Source organism: Plecotus auritus, assembly GCF_963455305.1.
Source record: "Plecotus auritus genome assembly, chromosome: 4".
NCBI lineage: Eukaryota > Metazoa > Chordata > Mammalia > Chiroptera > Vespertilionidae > Plecotus > Plecotus auritus.
The window spans coordinates 156,603,915-156,625,687 of NC_137775.1; the positions used below are offsets into that span (position 1 = coordinate 156,603,915).

General features: G+C 34.6%; 1 protein-coding gene across 6 annotated transcripts in view; it reads right to left on the minus strand.

Annotated features, from left to right (window-relative positions):
* PCLO (piccolo presynaptic cytomatrix protein) overlaps window positions 1-21,773 on the minus strand; it is a 309,161-nt gene that overhangs the window by 135,097 nt on the left and 152,291 nt on the right. For all 6 annotated transcript variants that reach the window (XR_013960307.1, XM_080663233.1, XM_080663234.1 and 3 more), the window contains exon 7: window positions 2,003-4,190. Coding sequence is in view for 5 of the 6 variants with exons in the window: in XM_080663233.1 (XP_080519359.1) it covers window positions 2,003-4,190 (2,188 nt within the window). In the remaining variant the exon portion in view is untranslated. The remainder of the gene's footprint in view (window positions 1-2,002; window positions 4,191-21,773) is intronic.

Here is a 21,773-nt window from a genome sequence, read left to right on the forward strand (position 1 = left end):
TTTTTTATATATTTATTTTATATTTATTATAAAAAGAAAAAATAATCTATACTGATTTTAATAAATGAATATATTGGATAATGCAATACATGATTTCACTTGAATATATAATTCTGCTAATTGCATTTGAAATACAATCCTTTAAAACATGTTTTCTTGGCCTTGTCTATACAAATAAGGCAGAATCCCAGCTTACTCCAAATTTTGTCAATTTATTTACATTTCTAATGATATACTTTGATTGCCTGGTATTTCTTGTAATAATTCTATGTGTAAGTTAGGATGTCTTTCATGCTTTTCATAGGAATTTATAGAACCATCAAGAAAAACCTGATTGAATAAATCTGCTTTCATATTAAACTCTGTCTTTATCATTTATAGTAAGTTAGATATAAATGCTATTTATAACTACAACTATCTTATTAGCCATAGTAGATCTGCACTTTAAACATTAAATTTTATAATAATAGCATTTTCCAAATTAATTTAAATTATTTGCTAGAGATTAACATTCCCCTTTTTTAGACTAATATTTTCTTGTATTTTTAAATGTAAAATACAAGTAAGCTATTTTGGGATCTGGCATTATTCACAGCTAATTATTACATGAATAGTTTAATTCTATTTAGATTCATTCAAACTGGTCATTACAATAGCCAGTACAGAAGAAAGTGATTAGTTGTTGGAATTTCACTAGAAAAAGCAGTTTGTCCTCCAGATCCAGTGATTACTTTAGTCCTTTTCAAATCTAGATTTGAATTTCTAAAATCATACTGATGGCTAGATACAGAAGTAGGAAGAAAATCCTTTTCATGAAAAAAATATTTTCCTGTATGATTTAAAAGGGGAGATATTAATGTTAGCTTAGTGCTTTGCAGTCTCCAAAGGCATGAAGTAATACACTTTTATTTGATCAAAAATATTTTATTTCCATGACTCAAAACCATGCCTACATTCAAATAAACCACAGAGGACTCGTGATCCAGAATCACGAGTCCTCTTGGCATGAGTAAGCCTCTTTACATCTCTGTACCTCTCCTCCCTCATCTTAAAAATTAGATTGGGACTAGGTAACTTTCTAAAATATTTATGGTTCTATATGATTAAACAACAATGAAAACACCATAGGCTAGTTTTTATTTAGGTATGTACATGCCTTAAATCACTTATTCAATATAAAAAACCAGTTAAACAACTTAGGGCAAAAAAAGGGATGATGCAAAAAGCAAAGTGAAGGAAAAGACTAAACAGGTACATCTCGAGGGGTTCAGCTTCAACTAGGTAAACTCATAAAAGCATTGTACAAAATTTGAATTGTAAACATAAAAAACACTTTATATATATACTGATAAGATTATTTATTGTCAATGTCATATTCTGTGTTAAGTTTTCTAGTATATAATGCAAAGGTACAGACTTGGCAATTATGGTATTTATAATGAGAGAGATAAAATACAAACCTTTTACTTAAGAAGAATTATAAAACTCTTCATTATACTAATATTATATGAGAATATTCTCTGAATTAATAAATACTAGTCTCACAAAAATGACATAAGTAATTTTTTATCACAAAGTCTAGCAGAATAGTACTTAATGGCTCAAAACCTTAATAATTTCACAAACTGAAAGAAACTGACAATTTTAAAAAGAAAAGAACAGACAATTAAAAAATTTCCAACTACTTAGCCAATTATGAATTTAAAGAATTACCATTTTATTGACATAATTATCGATAATGATTTTGGAAAAGAGGACAGTGAACAAATCAAGCAATTAAGAAACACCAATAAAAGAATAATCTAAAAAGAAATAAAGAAAAACATGCTATAAAATCTATACACAAGATACAATTTCCATTTACAAAAAATAAAATTAAAGTAAACATGCAAAAGACAAACCAAGAAAAGTACAATACATCCTTAGAGAAGGAAGATTAAACATGCAGAAAAATAAGAGTCTGAGTTTTGAGAGTAACAAGGAATTCTGAGGCCCAATTTACCTTCACTGTCTGACATGGCATGTTGGAAGTCATCCATGATGAACGCTATGTCACGGTCATAGCCTCGAGTCCGTGATTCTTCTCTCATGTGTTGCTGAACTTCAGGCAATGAGTGACTTGATCCAAACTGATCTCTGGTATCTGCAGATATTGGTGGCAGGGGTCCAGCTGCAGCCCTGGCCATTCCCATTGGCTGGCCAACAGGACTGAGTGGACTTTCTTCTTCAGAATTCTGGGCCACAATTGGTATTCTTCCTCTACTCTGGCTAATTGGCAAACTGGTAGGCTTAGTTCTGCCAGAGGGTGATGCATGACCAAAGGAAACATCTAGAGCTTCAGCTTCTTGAGCTTTCAGTCTTAGAGAAGAACTGGAAGAATCTCTTTTTATTGATAAATCAAGCCCATAGACAGAAGAAGGTCTGGAGGAAGGTCTGGACCTGCTGCCACTACTGTATGGCTTATCCGCTTCATCCTGCAGAGCTGACCGTATGGTACTTCCTAATGTGCCCAGGCCTGTGCTAAGAGATGATCCCACAAATTTTTGTTGGTCTGTAATATTTTTTCTGAGGCCAAAAGTGATTTCATCTTGGAGAAGCCTTGCTCTGGAAGAAATTCCACCAATAGAAGAAGTGCCAGAAGTCATATAGCTTGAATAATCAGGTTCAAGGTCTCTACTTTCTTGAATAGGTGAAAATTTTGACATTTTAGGGTCAATTAGTGATTTCTTATGCTTTGACTGCTTTTGATAGAGTATGGCTGCTGGTAGTTGTTTTGCTGCTTGTTTTTCAAGTGTGAGTCTACTAATGCTGTACTTTTCAGATTTTGGAAAATGTCTATAGCTAGTATCACCATGGTAATAATGGGAAAGACCAGCAAGGTGATCTAAGTTCTCTGCCCCTCTACGGAATTCTTGTTTAATCTGCTGTTTCAGAAGCTTTAACTCATACGGATCCTCCATTGGATCTTCCTCCGCTTTCACATAACTATGCAATCTTGAGGAAGTCTGCAAAGGTGCTAGGAAATCTGTCACTTCTTGAGACCTCCGTGTTTCAGTGGTTCTAAGGAGGCGGTCTGTTTTTGACAGATCCTTTTCATGAAGATTAAATGCAGTGGTTAATGCTGCTGTTCCTTTGGTAATCTCTCCAATGTCATCAATTAGGACAAAATTTCGAGAAGTATGATGGTCAATATCTGCATAAAAAGAATCTGCAGAAATGCTTGATATTGGACTGCTTGCCATGCTACTTCTCTCCTCCAACCCTATTCTCAGGTCTAAGCTATTGTACTTACTACCAAGATGGGAAACAGCATATGTATTATCAGTAGAAACAGGTGCTATCATGAGGGGTTGGTTTCGAATCACCTCATAGTTTGAAGTAATCTTGGGCTCCAAATATAATGTAGTTTGCCGTGGCTTTTGTTGTATCACCATCATCTGTGATGGTAACTGATAAGAAGGTTGTGGGGTTGGTGTAGGTTGAGCTTGAGGTGTGAAGGACATCGTTGCCACAGCTTGGAATGTTGGCTGAGTCTGATAAGGTGAAACTTGCTGGTGGTACAAAGTTTGTTGCTGAAAATGGGATTGTTGGGTGTATGGGGTGGGTGCTTGGGTAGGAAGAGCAGGAGATGAGTATTGGTATTGTGTATAAGGACTCGTAGGAGGAACTAGCTGAGATTCTGTTTGGGTTTGTGGGGGTATAAACTGGCTGAATTCAGTTTGGGGAGCAGTTCTTGGTCGCTCTATGCCATGCTGACTTTCTATTCGGGATGGTCTGGTGCTGCTCACCTCACTGTCAGACATGTAATCCCGTTCCTCAGCTACCCCCTGGAGGTAGGCTCGCTCTCTCTTTTCTCTCTCCTTTAACAGTGCCTCTTTCCTCCTGTTAATTCCCATTTCCAGGTACCGTAACTTGGCATCAATCTCCTTCTCTTCCTCATCAAGTTCTGCTTGTTTCTTTCTAAGTTTTGCAGACTCTCTCTCTACCAGATCAAGTTCTCGGTCTATATCCTGGAGAATCTTGGCTCGTGCCATTGTGTTGGTTCTGCAGATCCTTCTCCTGGAAACTGTGCCCATTGTGCTGTATGTCGACTGAGTCCCTGTTGAGGTCTCCTCAGGAGGTGGGTTAGGCAGAGTTCTCTTAACTTTTTTCTGGGTGCCAGAGGGTGTTATGGTTTGAGAACTTTTTGTCTATAATTAAAGAAACAAAATATAGTACTTTATTATCAAGGAAAAGTTAAAGATAAAAAAACTTCACACTTTACATTTAAATAAATATGATTTCATATATGTTTTAGGTATGACAATACAATAAAATTTTTATATGTAATTTTAAGTATTAGCCACAAGTGCAATTAACTGAAAAATCATTTTTTCTTTCTTGGTAGATTGGCTTTTTATTATTGTAACTTCTGTAAATTTAGAAGTTAGTTTTGAAATCAAGCACAGAACTCATTGCTAGGCAGACTTATATTAGAATCTTAATCATTATGTTAGAATATTAGGAGAATTCTAAAAACTGATTTTCCATCCTATTTAATATAAGATTATTTACTGAATGTAATCCTTAAATATTTGTATTAATTATCTAAAGTTTAAGTTACATTTGTTGTAGATAATGCTTATTTGCCACTAAGTTCAGTTGTTTGCCTCTATCTTTCTGTTCCTATTTTTACTCCATAGAATAGCTGACATTTCTATTACAATCATGAAATGTTTTGAAATTAAACCAAGTTCTTTAATCTTTTTTTCTCCAAAAAAGAATAATATCAACTAATTTCCCATTTAATCTTTCAAAATTTTTGTGACTATTTGGATCTTTTATTTTCTTTCCACTTTATTATTCTTTTCTTTTTTAAAATTTATCTTTATTGTTGAAAGTATTACAGATGACCCCTTTATTTCCCTCACCCCCTCCACAACTACTGCCCTCTAGGCCTTCGCAGCACTATTATCTGTGTCCATGGTTTATGCATATAAATTCTTTAATCTCTTCCAGTACCTCCTCCCCTCTTTCCTCCAAAGGAGGATTATAAATGCCCATCAATAAATGCAACAGTAAATGCTGAACCTAAATGCTGAGAGAAAGCATACAAAACAAAGATGGTAACTATAGAATGGAGCAAATAAGTAGAATGAAAAGGAATTTCTAGGGTGGATACATACATTTTAAAAATTAATTTTTAAAAATATTAAAGGTATACATTAAATGGGTGCACATATTTGTTAAATGAAAGATTGAGAAAATAAAAGGGTGAAATAAGAGCTTGCTATGATTAATTTTAAAGGTCCTGAGTCATGAAGGGAATTTTTCAGAATTCACTGAGTAGAATGAGCGTACACATGAAATCACAGGAAAAAATAGAACCATGAGGAACCACCAAAGAAGAATATTTACTGAATTAAGAGTAATGGTTAATAAAGTGAACTAGAAATTGATACTAGTTCTTACCTCTTACTGCTCATACATGTATGAATTATTTCCTAATTTAACTTTATGAGACAGTAGGCTTAGTCAAACTCTTTTTCTTTTGTTAATGAAATCCTAGATTAATAAAGCATTCCAGGTACTGGGGATTTCTAATTATCCTCCAGAGTTGCAAATATTTGATCATTGATGACTTGTGTTTATTAATATTTTGTGTGCCATGAATGTGAGTCATAGAAGCAAGAGACAAAATTTGTTGGTAGAAGTTACATATTCACTGAATTAGCCTAGTTAACCTCCACAAATTGAACTAGCCTTGCTGTTCTCCACTTGCCAACGTTAATAGCTTTTACTCTGACTACAGAAATAGTCACAAATGTGGGGATGGCTCCAGGTCTCCACCATATTCTTATAAGTGAGAGGGAGTGGGGGAGAAACCAAGATGGCGGCATAGGTAAACACCTAAACTGCTGCCTCGCACAACAATTTAAAAACTACAACTAAAAGACAAAACGGACATCATCCAGAACCACAGGAAGGCTGGCTGAGTGGAAATTCTACAACTAGAAGGAAAGAGAAAAGCACACTGAGACTCAGAGGAGCTGCAGGAGGCAGAGGTACTGAGATGTGTTGGGAGAGGACTGGCAACTGAGTGCATGGCTGGTTTTCTCAAGTGGGAGGGAGACAAAAGCTCCTGACTGTACTGAACTCCAGTTCCGGGCAAGACTCTGGGGACCCAGACTCATACAGGGTGAAACTGGGCTGTCAGGAAAGAGAAAAGCACACTGAGACTCAGAGGAACTGTGGAAGGCAGAGGTACCAAGGGGCACGCACACGGAGAGGGCGGGCAACTGAGTAAGCGGCTGGCTTTCTCAAGCAGGAAAGAGACAAAAGCTCCCAACTGCACTGAACTCCCAATTCCAGGCGAGACTTTGGGGACCCAGACTCATTCGGGGAGAAACTGGACTGTCTGACATCAGGCAGAACTCGAGGGCGGCTTTTTCTCAGAGGTGCTTGCAGTGATTACCATGGGACACTTAGACACGGGCCTATTAGGGCAGGGCTGATGGGAAACCAATGCTGTCTGCTCCGCCCTGAGATTCCGCCCCACTCAAGCTGAGCACAGAGGCTTTTGCAAGTCTTCTCCCATAAGGGTATCTCCAGCACAGAAGTTTCCCAGCATAGACACAGCTGATTCTCACAGCCAATTGGAATGGAAGTCAATTCCTCCCAGTGATACCAACAACAATCAAGGCTTAACTACAACAAGACTGTGCACACAGCCCACAAAGGGGTGCACCAAGAGTGTCCACCTCAGGTAACTGGGGAGGCTGAGCCACTGGGTCCTATAGGACACCTAGCACACAAAACCACTCTCTCAACTCAGGGAAGCAGTCAACATGCGGAGACAAAGAAACAGATCACAAATGAAAGAAATGGAGGAAAGCAAACAACTGGATATAGAGTTCAAAACCATGGTTATAAGGTTTTTCAAGAATTTCCTAGAAAAGGCTGATAAATTTAACAAGTCCCTCGAGGATATGAAAAAGGACCAACTAGAAATTAAGCATACACTGTCTGAAATAAAAAATATTATACAGAGACCTAACAGCAGACTAGAGGACCGCAAGAATCAAATCAAAGATTTGAAATACAAAGAAGCAAAAAACACTCAACCAGAAAAGCAAAAAGAAAAAAGAATCCAAAAATATGAAGATAGTGTAAGGAGCCTCTGGGACAACTTCAAGCATATCAACATCCGAATTATGGGGGTGCCAGAAGAAAAGAGAGAGCAAGATACTGAAAAGCTATTTGAAGAAATAATGACTGAAAACTTCCCCCACCTGGTGAAAGAAATAGACTTACAAGTCCAGGAACTGCACAGAACCCCAAACAAAAGGAATCCAAAGAGGACCACACCAAGACATATCATAATTAAAATGCCAAGAGCAAAAGACAAAGAGAGAATATTAAAAGCATCAAGAGAAAAACAGTTAGTTACCTACGAGGGAGCACCCATACAATTGTCAGCTGATTTCTCAACAGAAACTATGCAGGCCAGAAGGGAGTGGCAAGAAATATTCAAAATGATGACTAGCAAGAACCTACAACCAAGATTACTCTACCCAGCAAAGCTATCATTTAGAATTGAAGGTCAGATAAAGAGCTTCACAGATAAGAAAAAGCTAAAGGAGTTCATCACCACCAAACCAGTATTATATGAAATGCTGAAAGGTATTCTTTAAGAAGAGGAAGAAGAAGAAAAAGGTAAAGATAAAAATGATGAACAACAAATACATGTCTATCAACAAGTGAATCTAAAAATCAAGTGATTAAAAAATCTGATGAATAGAATAAACTGGTGAATATAATAGAATCAGGGGCATAGAAAGGGAGTGGACTGACAATTCTCGGGGGGAAAGGGGTGTGGGGGGTGCGGCAAGAGCCTGGTCAAAAATCATACACCTATGGATGAGGACAGTGGGGGGAAGGTAAGGGCAGAGGGTGGGGTGGGAACCGGGTGGAGGGGAGCTATGAAGGGAAAAAGGAGGAACAATTATAATAATCTGAACAATAAAGATACATTAAATTTAAAAAAAAAAAAAGATTTTCCTTGATGACCAGCTTGGTAAAAGGTGTTTTTAGATAGATCTGGCACCCTTAATCTGAAAAAGAAAAAAAAATTATCACACTAAATATAAATAACTGTATATACAAATTGAAATTATTTTCAAATAGTGTGCAAATGGAAAGTCCTAACCATAGAATAGAGGGAGTTTGAAGGGGGCCTGGAATAATATTCATTTCAATTTTAGTACTTAGGAAGTAATTGTGATAACAAGCAAATGCACTCCGATATAAGTTTTGCTTTCCAAAGTTATTTTATGTGATATTTATCTTTCTCTGACTGGCTTATTTCACTTAGCACAATGCTCTCCAGTTCCATCCATGCTGTTGCAAGTGGTAAGAATTCCTTCTTTTTTACCACAGCATAGTATTCCATTGTATAGCTGTACCACAGTTTTTAATCCTCTCCTCTGCTGATGGGCACTTAGGCTGTTTCCAAATCTAAGCTATTGTAAATTGTGCTGCTTTGAACATAGGGGTGCATATATCCTTTCTGATTGGTGTTTCTAGTTTCGTGGGTATATTCCTAGAAGTGGGATCACTGGGTCAAATGGGAGTTCCATTTTTAGTTTTTTTGAGGAAAACTCCATAGTATTCTCCACAGTGGCTGCACCAGTCTGCATTCCCACTAGCAGTGCACGAGGGTTCCTTTTTCTCTGCATCCTCGCCAGCACTTGTCATTTGTTGATTTGTTGATGATAGCCATTCTAACAGGTGTGAGATGGTACCTCATTGTCGTTTTGATTTGCATCTCTCGGATTATTAGTGACTACATCAAAATAAAAACCTTCTGTACAGCAAAAGAAACCATCAACAGAAAAACCAGAAAGCCCACTGCATGGGAGAACATATTTGCCAATGTTATCACTGGTAAGGGTTTAATCTCCAACATTTACAGAGAACTCATACAACTTAACAAAAGGAAGATAAACAACCCAATCAAAAAATGGGCAAGGGACATAAATAGATACTTTTTGAAAGAGGACATAAGGAAAGCCAAGAGACATATGAAAACATGCTCAAAGTCAAGGTTATTTTAAACAACATTTTTCTCAGGGGAATCAATTTAAACCATGCATCTTATATGCAAAGGAAAATAATTTTTCCTTGTTCTGAGGTGTCAGGGCTATTAATAAAAGTAGCTATGGTACACTATCCTAAGAACTTCAAATATATGTATATGCATTATCTCATTGTCAAAATAAACTTAGTCTAAGGATGATTAAAGGATACCCATTCCCTCCCTCCCCCAAAAGTGAAGAAGATAAAAATAGATGCTGGATCAAAATTATTTACCAATTGCTATATATAATAAATATGGCAAAATTCAATTTACTAATTTATTCCAGTAGTTGTTAAGTATAATTCTAAAATCCATTGTTCTAGATACTAATGGCATAGAGGAAAAAGGCTTGTGATTAAATGAACTTAAAAGCTGTTTTCAAAGAACTCACAAAGTTAGGAAATTTTTTTATTATGTTGTATGAAGGAACTACTTCAGTCTTTTGCTAAATATAGCTCTTGTTAATATCAGAGACATAAAGACTTAGGAATGTATTTTTCATTTTATAAATATAGAAAACTATACCAGCTGTTGGAAATCAATGTTCATAATGATTAAATATCTTGGATTTTTAAGATTGTTCTTTCAACGAAGCAGAATATATTTTTATGAAAGCCTTTTACTTTTAGATAATGGAGCTGTGGATTCAATTACAAATAGTGCAAATCCACACAGATTTATTGATAAATAAGATACTTTGATGGAGATAAATACTGTATAACCTATTAAAAGATCATCATTATACCAAGCCAAAAGGTGAATTTGAGATTATATAAACAGAGTGTATTGGGATCTTGAATAAGAAGGGTTTACTTTTAGTTTAGGGAAGGAAAGATGGATTAAGACATAACAACTAGCCAGTTCTTGAAGAATGGATGGGACTTAAACAGGAGAATATTTTCTATGTGGTGGGAGCAGTATAAATATAATTTTCACAGAGGTACCAACGATTATCTGGTTTTACTTCATTCCAGTGATGAATTAATACCTGAGAGATGGAAACACATTCAGAGAGTATCTGATGTAAATCGAAAAATAAATTATAAAGAATACCTTGAATAGTTGTATCTATTTTAAAAGTTCCACTCATCCATGTTCTTTTTTTACAGATAGAAAAGGCAATCCTAGCTATTATATACTGGTCTAATTAACTCCAATATCATGTGAAATGCCAGGGCAAACCATGAAAATGTGAACGTGTAATCATTGGCAATGACTTATAATGTAGTGTAGAGGATAGCAATCAGTGTCGCTTTGTCAAAGAGAAAATTGTGACAGCCCAATTTAAGTTCCTTCATTGATAATGCAGCATGTAGATGACACAGAAACAAGAGATGCAATCTGTAGGGCTTCGGCAACGCTTTACATTTTCCCACAACATAATCACCAATATAGTTTTGGCCATAAGAATGAAAAGTGGTCTTACAATTTGTCAGGGATCCGTATGTATACCATGGGCATTCATGGTCCAGAATCAATGGAAGTAAGCAATTAATGTTTCTTAGCCTTGTCAGTAATGACATTTTTTTTAATACATTTTATTGATATTTCACAGAGAGGGAGAGGGATAGAGAGCTAGAAACATCGATGAGAGAGAAACATCGATCAGCTGCCTCCTGCACACCTCCTACTGGGGATGTGCCCGCAACCAAGGTACATGCCCTTGACCGGAATCGAACCCGGGACCTTTCAGTCCGCAGGCCGACGCTCTATCCACTGAGCCAAACCGGTTTCGGCAGTAATGACATTTTTGACCAAATAATTCTATGTTAGGGATGGTGGTGGCTGTTTTGTGCACTGTAGGATGTTTAGTGGTAACTCTATCCTCTGCAGACTAGATGTCATGAGCACATCCTCCTCCACTCAGGTAAATCAAATGTTACTAAGTATTATACAAAATCTCTGGGGTGGGTGGGGGGAACCAAACAGTCATTGGTTGAGAACCACTTAGGTAGTTGTATAGATAAGATGAAATCCTCATTAAGAGACCCTTGACCTATTATTTAATTATATCTATAGATAAAGAGAATGCTAGTATTTGTATATCTGAGGGCCTTAGTCTGAATGGAAAAGGCAGGCTTTTCTAGAGGAACTGGGACTTGAATGTTTCTTGAAAAAGAAAACTCTTGGGGCAAAGGGTGAAAGAAAAAGAGACAGTCTAGGCTATAGTTACAAGCTGAGCAAATGAATAAAGATAAGAATGTATTAGATATTTCTGTCTTGTTATAAATTTTTATGATCCTATAATTAATCCCTTTATTAAATAGGATAATTCTTATCTACTGGATTAACATGAACTCAGACTCAAAAGATATTCAACCAGGTTCATAAAATTATAGTTTTATTAGAGAACAGAAAGAAAAAAACTGATGCCTACAACTATGAAAATTAGTCCTTTCAGTATAGAAAATTAATCTTTATAGTCTAGCCTCATAAAAATCTTGGGGAATGTTCCACAGATGCAATAACTAAGGAAAAATCAGAAGCTAAGAAATTGCCAGTCTGGTTGAAAAACTGTGTAAATGATAGTTCTTTGTTAAAGGTTGTCAGTTACTTTACTCTCAAAGAAGAATCAATGGTGGAATTAAAAAGAGTGTATAACCTTAAGAAGACATTACGATTATTTAGTTTGAGAAATTAAACACTAGAATCACTAAGGGAGTTCGTTGGATAGCTAAGCTCAATTTAAAAATAAAAAAAAATCCTTGCCATCTTATACCTAGTTTAAGAAAAAAGAATTAGAACAGTAACTACAAAAAACAAAAACATTTATCTGATAGCTCAGAGAAAATTTTTTAAAAGTTGAGTAGAAATTGTTCTTAGGATTTGATCCACCCTATTTGGACTTTTATCCAGAACTTTAATTTACTTTGTAGATGACAGTAAGTCTTTGTCTTGATAAGAAGAATAGTCATATGTAGTATCCTGCTCTCTGACTTTATTTGCTCCATTGTCCATCTGGCCATTCATTCTTCTTAGGATATAAATATCATCTATAAGGAACTATGTGTTTTAGGTATTAGGAAGGTAGGTGAATATCTAGGATTTTTCTCCTTCAATCAAGATAGCTCTTAGAAAGATATGAACATAGGCTAGCATATTTCTTTGATTTTTGGAAGTTAGCGTGAAGGATGATGATAAAGCTTAAGGAAAACATAAGGTTGCAGACTGGGAAATATGCCTTTACACATTCTATCTCATATGGAAGCAGATTTCTACTATAAAATGTCAATGTAAACATTAATTCACCTTCGAGGGGTCTCCCCCACCCCAATATCTACAGTTTCCAATCTTAGACAAAATAGCAGCTGAAAGTAAAAATATTCAGGATTCTATTCTATGCACCGTGTCATTAATAGCATGTTTCCAAAAACAGACACATTGTTTAACACCATCCCACCCTCACCCCCATATAGAGTTAAAACACACAAAATGTTTGGTGTAATAATTTCTATCACGTTAAGAAAAATACTTTGAAACTGATAAAACATTTAAAATCTATTAGAAATTGCAACAGGCACACTGCCTGGCACATACAAAATAAAGCCATCAAATTTCTTCAACTAGAGTACTGTGGAATGATGTAATAACTATTTTTTATGAACCAAAACTGTAAATAAGCAGCATTATCATTGCTGTGAGAATATCATTGAATTGCTGACAAATTATAGACATTTTTACCAATAAGTAGTCTTGACTATCTATTGCCACGGGAGAGAATTTACCACTTGTAAATGTAATTGAAATAGTTTTTAAAAATTAGTTTTTCTCTAATTGTTATAATATTCTAATAACAAGAAAAAAGTGAGAAACTCCATTACAGGACCCTATTATTAGGAGACTCAAAACAAAGTAGCAAAAGATATTTAAAAGTCACACACTGACAAGCTATTTCCCAAAGTCTAGTAGTATAGTCAAATGGTTCTCCAAATAGTATTGTGAAAATGGCATTCAATATTGCAGCAGACATCTTCAAGCTTTTCCTTAATGTGCCTCGTGTCCCAGTTTGTTTTGTTGTCTTGCTGAAAGTCATTGCTCTTGGGCTGAGCAGTCAAGCAGAAAACTAGTTTCTACCTCACTAGATAGAAGCATTAGAGATGTCAGTCCGTGCAACACTTATTGCCTTCTATTTTCTGGAATATCCCAGAGATTAATTTATTTTCCTTCCTAAAAACTGCCTAAAGTACTTTACAAAGCCTTCTTATACGTTTTTTAAGATGAGCATTTTTGTATGTATGTATGCATGCATGCATGTATGTGTGTGTGTGTGTGTAGCATATGAATTTCTCCTTCCTCCTTCCATCCTGCCTGCTCTCTGTCTCTTCGCTCTTTTTATTTCTCCTAACATTAAATCAGATAGCTATATTCCACTGAATGAAACAAACTATAGCTGTTCATATACTTTGATAAGCTCAGTATAATGGCCATAATATGTATGGCTTTTGTTTTCAGAAAGGCAACTGCTTTATTCAACAATCCGACACAGGTCTAGAGTTCAAGAGGAATATTCATACTTCATCACAAATCTCCTCAGAAGAGTGTTCAGAAGTAATGATCACTAGAGACTAACATAAAAAAGATAAATAGAGAACCAGGTATTACATCATCTCCATAGATGTGTTAGTTATCCAAAAGCTGCCACACTTTTGATGGTAAGGTATCAATTTATTATAGAAAGGTGGAAATCATTTGATAGTTATGCTTATAGGTGAAACATGCTGGATTGCAAATGTTTTCTTGGAGAGAAAAGCAAACATCCCCAGGTTTGTTTTCCTTTCTATTTTTGTTTTTTTAAAATAAATGTTGGAGTAATTTGTTACACAGCAGTTTATCACTAATATGCTCACTGACTTTCTACAGTATTGTACATCTGAATATATGACTATTATCTTTCTGATAATTTGGTCTCATGCTCTTTAGACAGACAGTCCGTCTACTCTGACAAGTATTTCCTGGAAAGCCTGTGTTATAGGGATAGAGTTTTACTGTTTGTTTCATCTTACTTTTTGTGTTATTTTCTGTGGTAAAGCCTTCCTCATGAGCCAGAAGTGATTCACTGTGGAGTTATCAGGACCCTGTGTGGGTTACTATCTCAGCCTTCTTTCCTGGCTGACAGTTCCTACCAGTAAGAGGGCCCAGTCTTTGAGGTGTTCCTAAGAAATGGGGATAATTTTTAATTTTCTAGAATGTTAGAATTTTTAGTGAAAATTATTCTGTGTTTCTCACACTGGCTTACAGAAAGAGTAAGTATTTGAGAAAACAGCTTGCTCTGGGCAAAATAATATGCCTTTTTGGTCTTCCTATCTCCTGAACAGTTCCAGCCTTTATAGGCTTGCCTTATATACATGGCTAAATCAACACGTGCAGGCTTTACTGGTACTTAAGAGAGACACAGACTATTTCCATTTTTTTAAAAGTATTCCTAATATATAAGTAATGAAGAAATGTTCCCAAATAAGATTACCAAATGTGATATATTTAAAATATTAACATTGAGATTATGTTTTTCAATATGCACAAACAAAAATACAAAATGACTTGTACTTGAAAATGACATCAGAAGTCTAAATTTTGAGGCCCTTTATAAAAATACTGCCAAGGTCAAATGATCCTTTGGTCTTTTTGTGATTCTTTATACATGAGCGACTTGTGTTTTCTCATAAAAGCTGAAAATTAGATCTGTCTTAGGAATACATAGATTTTAATAGGTTGTTGGGGGGGGGTGTCTTTATTACTCAGATAATCAAATCTCTAATGAAGAAATGCCATGCATTGCAATTAACATCAGGGGCATTAGGTTCTGTACCCTTCTAAAATCACTCCACATGTTCAACTCACTGATCAATTAAGAGCATGACATTTTTTAGAAGTTAGCTTACTACTCCAAGTTGTCTTTGCATATGAAGTAATAATAAATATGAATTTTACAAACTGCTCCCATTAATCAGTTCCTACTAGGTAAGAGGGACCAGTCTTTGAGGTGTTCCCAAGAAATGGAGATAACTTATAGGTTGTTAATAATAGCCAAATTATTCAACATTCTTGCAAAGAAATGGCCAGATTTTTATGGTGACCATCCAAAGACATTGAGAAGTCCCCTATGACCCTTAAATGTAGCTAATGATTTTTACTTGGGAAACTAATGATTAAAAATTTTTTAATTGGGGCTATTTTTCTTAAAAGCCTAGAAAAGGGGATATATAATAAATGGTAGATATTATTAAAGATAATTAACTAATTGTTATTATAATATCCATTTCTTGAAAATGTCAGCAATAATTCTTTAATAGAAATGAAGTGGCTTTAAGACTTAGGCAAGATTTAACAAACGCAGTTAGGGGCTACAATGTAAGGTCTGACCGAATATCAATCTGACTTTTAGGTAAATCTATTAATATACCCATCATTCAAATCTATGTTCCAACTACAGAAGCTGAAACTGAAATGAAAAGCTGTTAAGTATTACAGAAGAAATTGCTTGCACAGCAAAACAAGACATACTAATAATTATAGGTGAATGGAATATAAAATTATAAAATAAAGCAGAATCAAATGTCATTGAAAAATTTGGACTAGGGGTCAGAAATGAAGCAGGAGATCAGCTTGTGGATTTCTATGAAGCCAGACTTGCCCATCACAAGCACATGCTTCAAACAACTGAGCAGATGACTGTATACATGAACTTCACCAGATGGCCAATACCAAAATCAAATAGACTATGTAATTAGAAGCAGGAGATGGAAAAACGGTATTCTCTCTGCCAAAATAAGACCAGGAGCAGATTGTGGTACTGACTATAAACTGTTACTATACAACATTAGAGCACTAAAAGAATCACAGTGTCAAAAATATAATGTAAATAACATTCCTAATGGACTTAAAGTCCACATAAAAACATATTTGCACTGTTACACTCAATTGACCAAGAACCAGATGAACTGTGGACTGAAACTAGAAATACTATTAAGGAAGAATGCAAAAAGACAATGCCAGAAGTAATAAGAAAATATAAATTGAGAGGGATGACGGAAGAAACACTGTAAATTGTTAAAGATGGACGAGAGGCAAAAGTAAAAGGTGACAAAAGCAGGGTTGGAATCCTGAACACAGTTTTTCAACAACTATCATTAGAGAAAAAGAGAACTATTACAACAGTCAAAATGTAAGGAGATCTAAAAGAACAACAACAAATCAAGAAATCTCTACCATAAGATTCAAGAAATAAATGGGACATTCAAATCTAAACTTGAAGCGCTGAACTCCCATAAGGAAGCACATTATCTGACATGGAGAAAACAAAGGGAAGATGAAACCAGTACAAAGAAAATCTATATAGAAGAGGCAAAATCTATAGAGAAGAAGATTCCTCTGAGGAAGAACCTATAATTCTAGAAAGTTAAGCGAAAGCTGCCATGAAAGCATTTTGAAGAAATTAATCACCAGGGTTAGATGGAATACCGATAAAATTATTTCAAGCCAAAGAGACTGAGTCTGTCAAAATCTTAACAGGAATATGTCAACAAATATGGAAAATAAAGTAATGGCCTACAGACTAGGAAGATTCAACATAAATCCCAATTTAAAAAAAAGAGAGAGAGAGAGAGATGTCCAGGAGTGCAATAACTATAGGACCATTGCTTTAATTTCCCATCCAAACACGTGATGCTCAAGGTGATGCAACAAAGGCTTTTACCTTAAATGGACAGGAGATGCTGGATGTTCAAGCTGGATTTAGAAAAAGAAGATGCACTTGAGACATTACTGAAAACGCTTGTACTAAATTTTGACAAAGAATTTCAGAAGATGGTTTTATAGAATATGTAAAGCCTTTCACTGTGTGGACCATGAAAAGTTATGGGTTGCTCTGAAAGAAATGGGTGTGCCTCAGCATTTGACTGTCCTGTAGTGTAACCTGTATTGTGGACAGGAAGCCACTGTCAGGACAGAATGTGGAAAGATAGAAAGAATGATTTCCTATAGCAAAGGTGTCAGCAAGAGTACATTTTATTCCCTATTTGTTTAATTCTGTATGCAGAATTTGTCAAAAAAAAAACTGGGGTAGACTCAGAGGAAGAAGTAAAAATTGGTGGAAGAAATATATTTATCTTAGTGATATGCAGATAATATATTTTCATTTGAAAGATGCACTGCTATGTAAGTATTCAGATGTTTGTTGCTTCATTCAACATAACTTTTTCTTGATTACTTGATTATATTTTTCTAGGAGAAAAGAAAATGCTTGAAGGAAACAATGACCTCCTTTTCTCTTCCTTTTAGTCTCCTAATGTTATCATTACTAAGTTTAAAATAACTCTTTTTGTAGTTATGACTTCAAAAATTTATCGAGGCAGCAAAACATATTTTGCCTATGTGCTCTTAGCTAGGCAGAAAGAAGGCTTGATGACCCGTAAGCATAAATAGAAACAAAAAAGTAATTTAAAAGCATTGACAGCCTAAAGACTATGAAAACATAATAGCCTAAGAATTGAAATCACAGATCAGCTCACAGGAAAATGAACACAGATACTGGCTATTTTCTCAATTAACTTTTACGGGTGCTGCTGGACTGGGATACCAAATGCTATGAACAACTATCTAATGCTGGTTCCTTCTTCAAGGTCAAAAAATCGTTTACAGTTCTAATAGCCTTACCAAGGAATAATAACTATCTCCTTTTATCAGAAAATGTGTTAAATGGTTCATGCAGGCAATCTGAGGTAGAATAATAAAGTTAATAAAAATTTCCAAGAATTAACATTAAAACTTATCCTAAAACATAAATGTAAACCAAAAGTATAAAGTATCTTTCCATTTTTCTTTATAGCAACTCATTTCTTATGCTCCAGCAGGCTGAATTTTGTAGTACTGCCTGCCTGTGAATTATTCCATTTTTAGACCAAATTATTGATCCATAAGAGAGATTGTAGTGACTCTAATGCTTCTATATTTTCTCATTGGCAATCTCTCATCAGAACAAGTTTAACTTTAGCATTTTGAGAAATGACTTAATAACTACTTATCAAAAGCTATGGGAAATATAATGACCATTTCAATAGTGGTGCAAAGTCTTCACTAAATTATCCTGAGATAATAAATAGGTACTTTACATTCAGACTCTTGAAATGCCTAATCACAAAAGTCAGAGTCTCTGTTTTTTGTTCATTTCTCTCTCATAGATTATCCTATGGATTAGAACACAAACTGGAACATGACATTAAGATAATTCAGAGTTGCTTTTATCACATATGTTTGCAGTGAATGAAATGTTTCATCTTCATAAACCCAAATTAAATTTTCTGGTAAAGTACCTGACCATGGCCCTTATTCAATATAAACTGCCAAGCCATTTGGTTCTTCAGAAGACAATACCATTAACAATGGATAAAAGATAGCAATTAAACTAAATGGCAAGAAATATTTTATTCAGTCTTCTAAAAGATAAAGATCATGGGTTAATATAAACATGACAATAAATATAATCTTTATATTTAAGAGGTTAACTTCTTTTTCAATTATTATCAACTCTATACATTCAATTACATGAGAATAGAGGTATACTTTGATGGGGTCATGACGAATTTCCAACTGGATAATTAGTGAAACCTAAGCTTAATGACTGTTCTGCAATTGAGATTTATAGCCATCAGCTCCTGCCATAAAGGGAAGAACTGGTTGAAATCACCAACAAAAATGCTTTTTAAAAATTACAATATTGCTGTTTTGTTAGAAACATTTCTTTCATTTGAATACCCATGACACACTGAAGAAATGCATATTTATTGATGTCAAAAGGAAAATTAATGTTGTGATATCATCTTTTATGAAGTATTATAAAACTATCAACAATTAGCATTAATTATTACTTTAAGTATAGATTTCATTTAGAGTCAAAGAAGTAAATGACTAAGCCATACAAGTAGCCCCTATTTCTAGAAACTGAGATCTGTGATTTAGGGCTGTTTTATCAGAAAAAAAAAAAAACAATGAGGACTTGCCTTGTGTCTATCATGCTAAAATACACTACCTAATAGAAAATTAAAATTTGGTCCAACTTTATAATAATAATTTATTCATGTTGACAAAATAATTTATCAGAGAGCCTGAACAATTTATGTATATATATTTTTTCATACACTTATTTTAAACATTCACTTGCAGAGTGAGAAAGAGGAGTGGGCCTGATGAGTGTAATCAATCACCTTTAGCTTCAAATCTTTGATTTTTACTGATATTTTATTCTCTCAGGAGCATTATATATTATTCTTCACAAAATTGTGTTTCTATTTGCCATCTCAAAATTTTTTCAACCCCCAAATACTAAGATAGCAGTTTTATAATCTAGCTTAATAATTTTTTATATAGTTTCAATCACTGAGGTTAATTTTTCAATGGTTTTAACTAATTCTTGAGGTCAAAATAAAAATTCTTTTTGTTGTGTATAGCTTCAGGCTACACGATCTCAGTTTATTTAGCCAGTTCATTTAAGAATCAGTTTAACTCACCTCACTTGTTCTATTGCTGACCTAATTCAAACTCTGCACATAATTCAAGATACAGAACATTACTATAAAGAAAATACTGTTAAATAGTTGGACCTCATTGATGCAAATGTTGTCTGGGGATAAAAAGAACATTGACTTAGACTTCAGGTTCCTCATCTTTAAAATATGGAATAAAAATAAACATCAAGACTACAAAAAATAAGTGGTTTGGATCTCAACCAAGCAGCCACATGTAAAAATATTTTATTAGTTATATGATGCTATAAAAGCAGTATTTTATGTACATGTTTATTATATCTATGTATGTATATATGCCTATTATAAATGTATATTTTGATGGTGAATACTATGATAGGAAAATGTCTAGCAACTATTAGACTATGCCACTATGTACCTTATACCTTAAGCTCTCACAAAATTTTAGACCATAATCATTTTAGTTGAGTGCTACATGTTTCAGTAAAAGCTAAGGCAGCAGGTTAGAGAATCCTAAATTATATGAATAGTTTTCTGACATACGTAAGTGCCACCATTATAAAACAGGTGTTTTCATCAAAATCAGTTTTAGCCAAAACCGGTTTGGCTCAGTGGATAGAGCGTCGGCCTGCAGACTGAAAGGTCCCAGGTTCGATTCCGGTCAAGGGCATGTACCTTGGTTGCGGGCATGTCCCCAGTAGGGGGTGTGCAGGAGGCAGCTGATCGATGTTTCTCTCACATGGATGTTTCTAACTCTCTATCCCTGTCCCTTCCTCTCTGTAAAAAATCAATAAAATATATTTAAAAAAATCAGTTTTAATAGAATGATTTCTTACATTGATTTTCAAAGACAGTAATGAAAAACAACACCTAATAAATATTTTTCTTCAAATCACAGTGGGCCATCATAGTAATTATTCTTAAACTGTACATTCTGACCGAAATAAAATTGACAGAAATAAAACTTCTCAATTTAGGTTATGGAAATTACTCTTAGAAATAGACATTAAATGGTTCCAAAAATATTAAAAATAGCTATCAAAAGAGCAATCAGTGAAGCAAAACATTCTTGTAAAAATCACCTCATGAATTCTATCTGCTTAGCAATAGAATTCTGGTTTAAACTCTAGAATAAAATGTTTTTTAATAAGAAGTTTGCCTATTACTTAAAAAGCACTAAACTTGTACATTAAGTCTAAGGGTAGGACAAATCAGCTTAACATTTAACAGCCTATGTATTTTGAAGACCTCGTAGAGGTGATAACATTTGAAATGTAGCTCATTTTAGTACAAAAAAGTGGTGTCATAGACAAAATATGTGCTATTTATGAAATATATGCTTTTTAAAATAGAGAAATCATCTTAAAATATATATTTCTTTAAGATAGAAAAATCTTGGAATGAATTAGATACCTTCAAGCTTCAAATTATCTAAATTCACACTGCTATTTCTCCCAATGGGTAATGTCACTTTCTCCTCCGATTTTGTAAGGAACATGCTATATTATTAACCTTTCTTCTTCGAGTCACTGATCTTCTGAGGTTAATGATATAATCAGTTTCATTGTGTAGAAGAAAGAGAATGGGCATAAGAAACACATTTCAGGCTCTAGTTTATAAAAATTCCTTAGATGTGATGCTAGAGATAATCCACAGATACATACATAAATACTGGATTGAAATAAATTTGAGAAAATGTAGCGTCACTGATTCAGCAAATGGAAGAAAAACAGGAGAAAGCAAAGGGAAACAATTTTAACAGAACTACACAAAAAGTGCAGTGGGAGGATGAATAGGACTTTATTTGCTTTGCTTTTATTTTTCGTTATATGTGGTGGTGAGCAGCAGTTTGATGGGTAAAGAGGTCCATTCACTCACCAATTCATCATATTAATTTATTGTTATGGAGAGCTTAGGTATGAATCAAGCATCTTCCTAGGCACAGGGGATATAGCAAAGAACATAAAAAACAAAAACCCTCACCCATAAATTCTGGTGGGCAAAGAAAGACAATAAATAAATTTGCAAAGGAACAAGTATTTTTTTATGATAAGCGATAATGGAGACAAATCAAGAAGTATATAAGGACAGAGTGTTAAAAAGGTTGGTGGTTTTCAACTGGAGAGTTAAGGAAGGCCTCAGGATGCAAAAGAGTAAATTAAAAATGGTTATAGAGA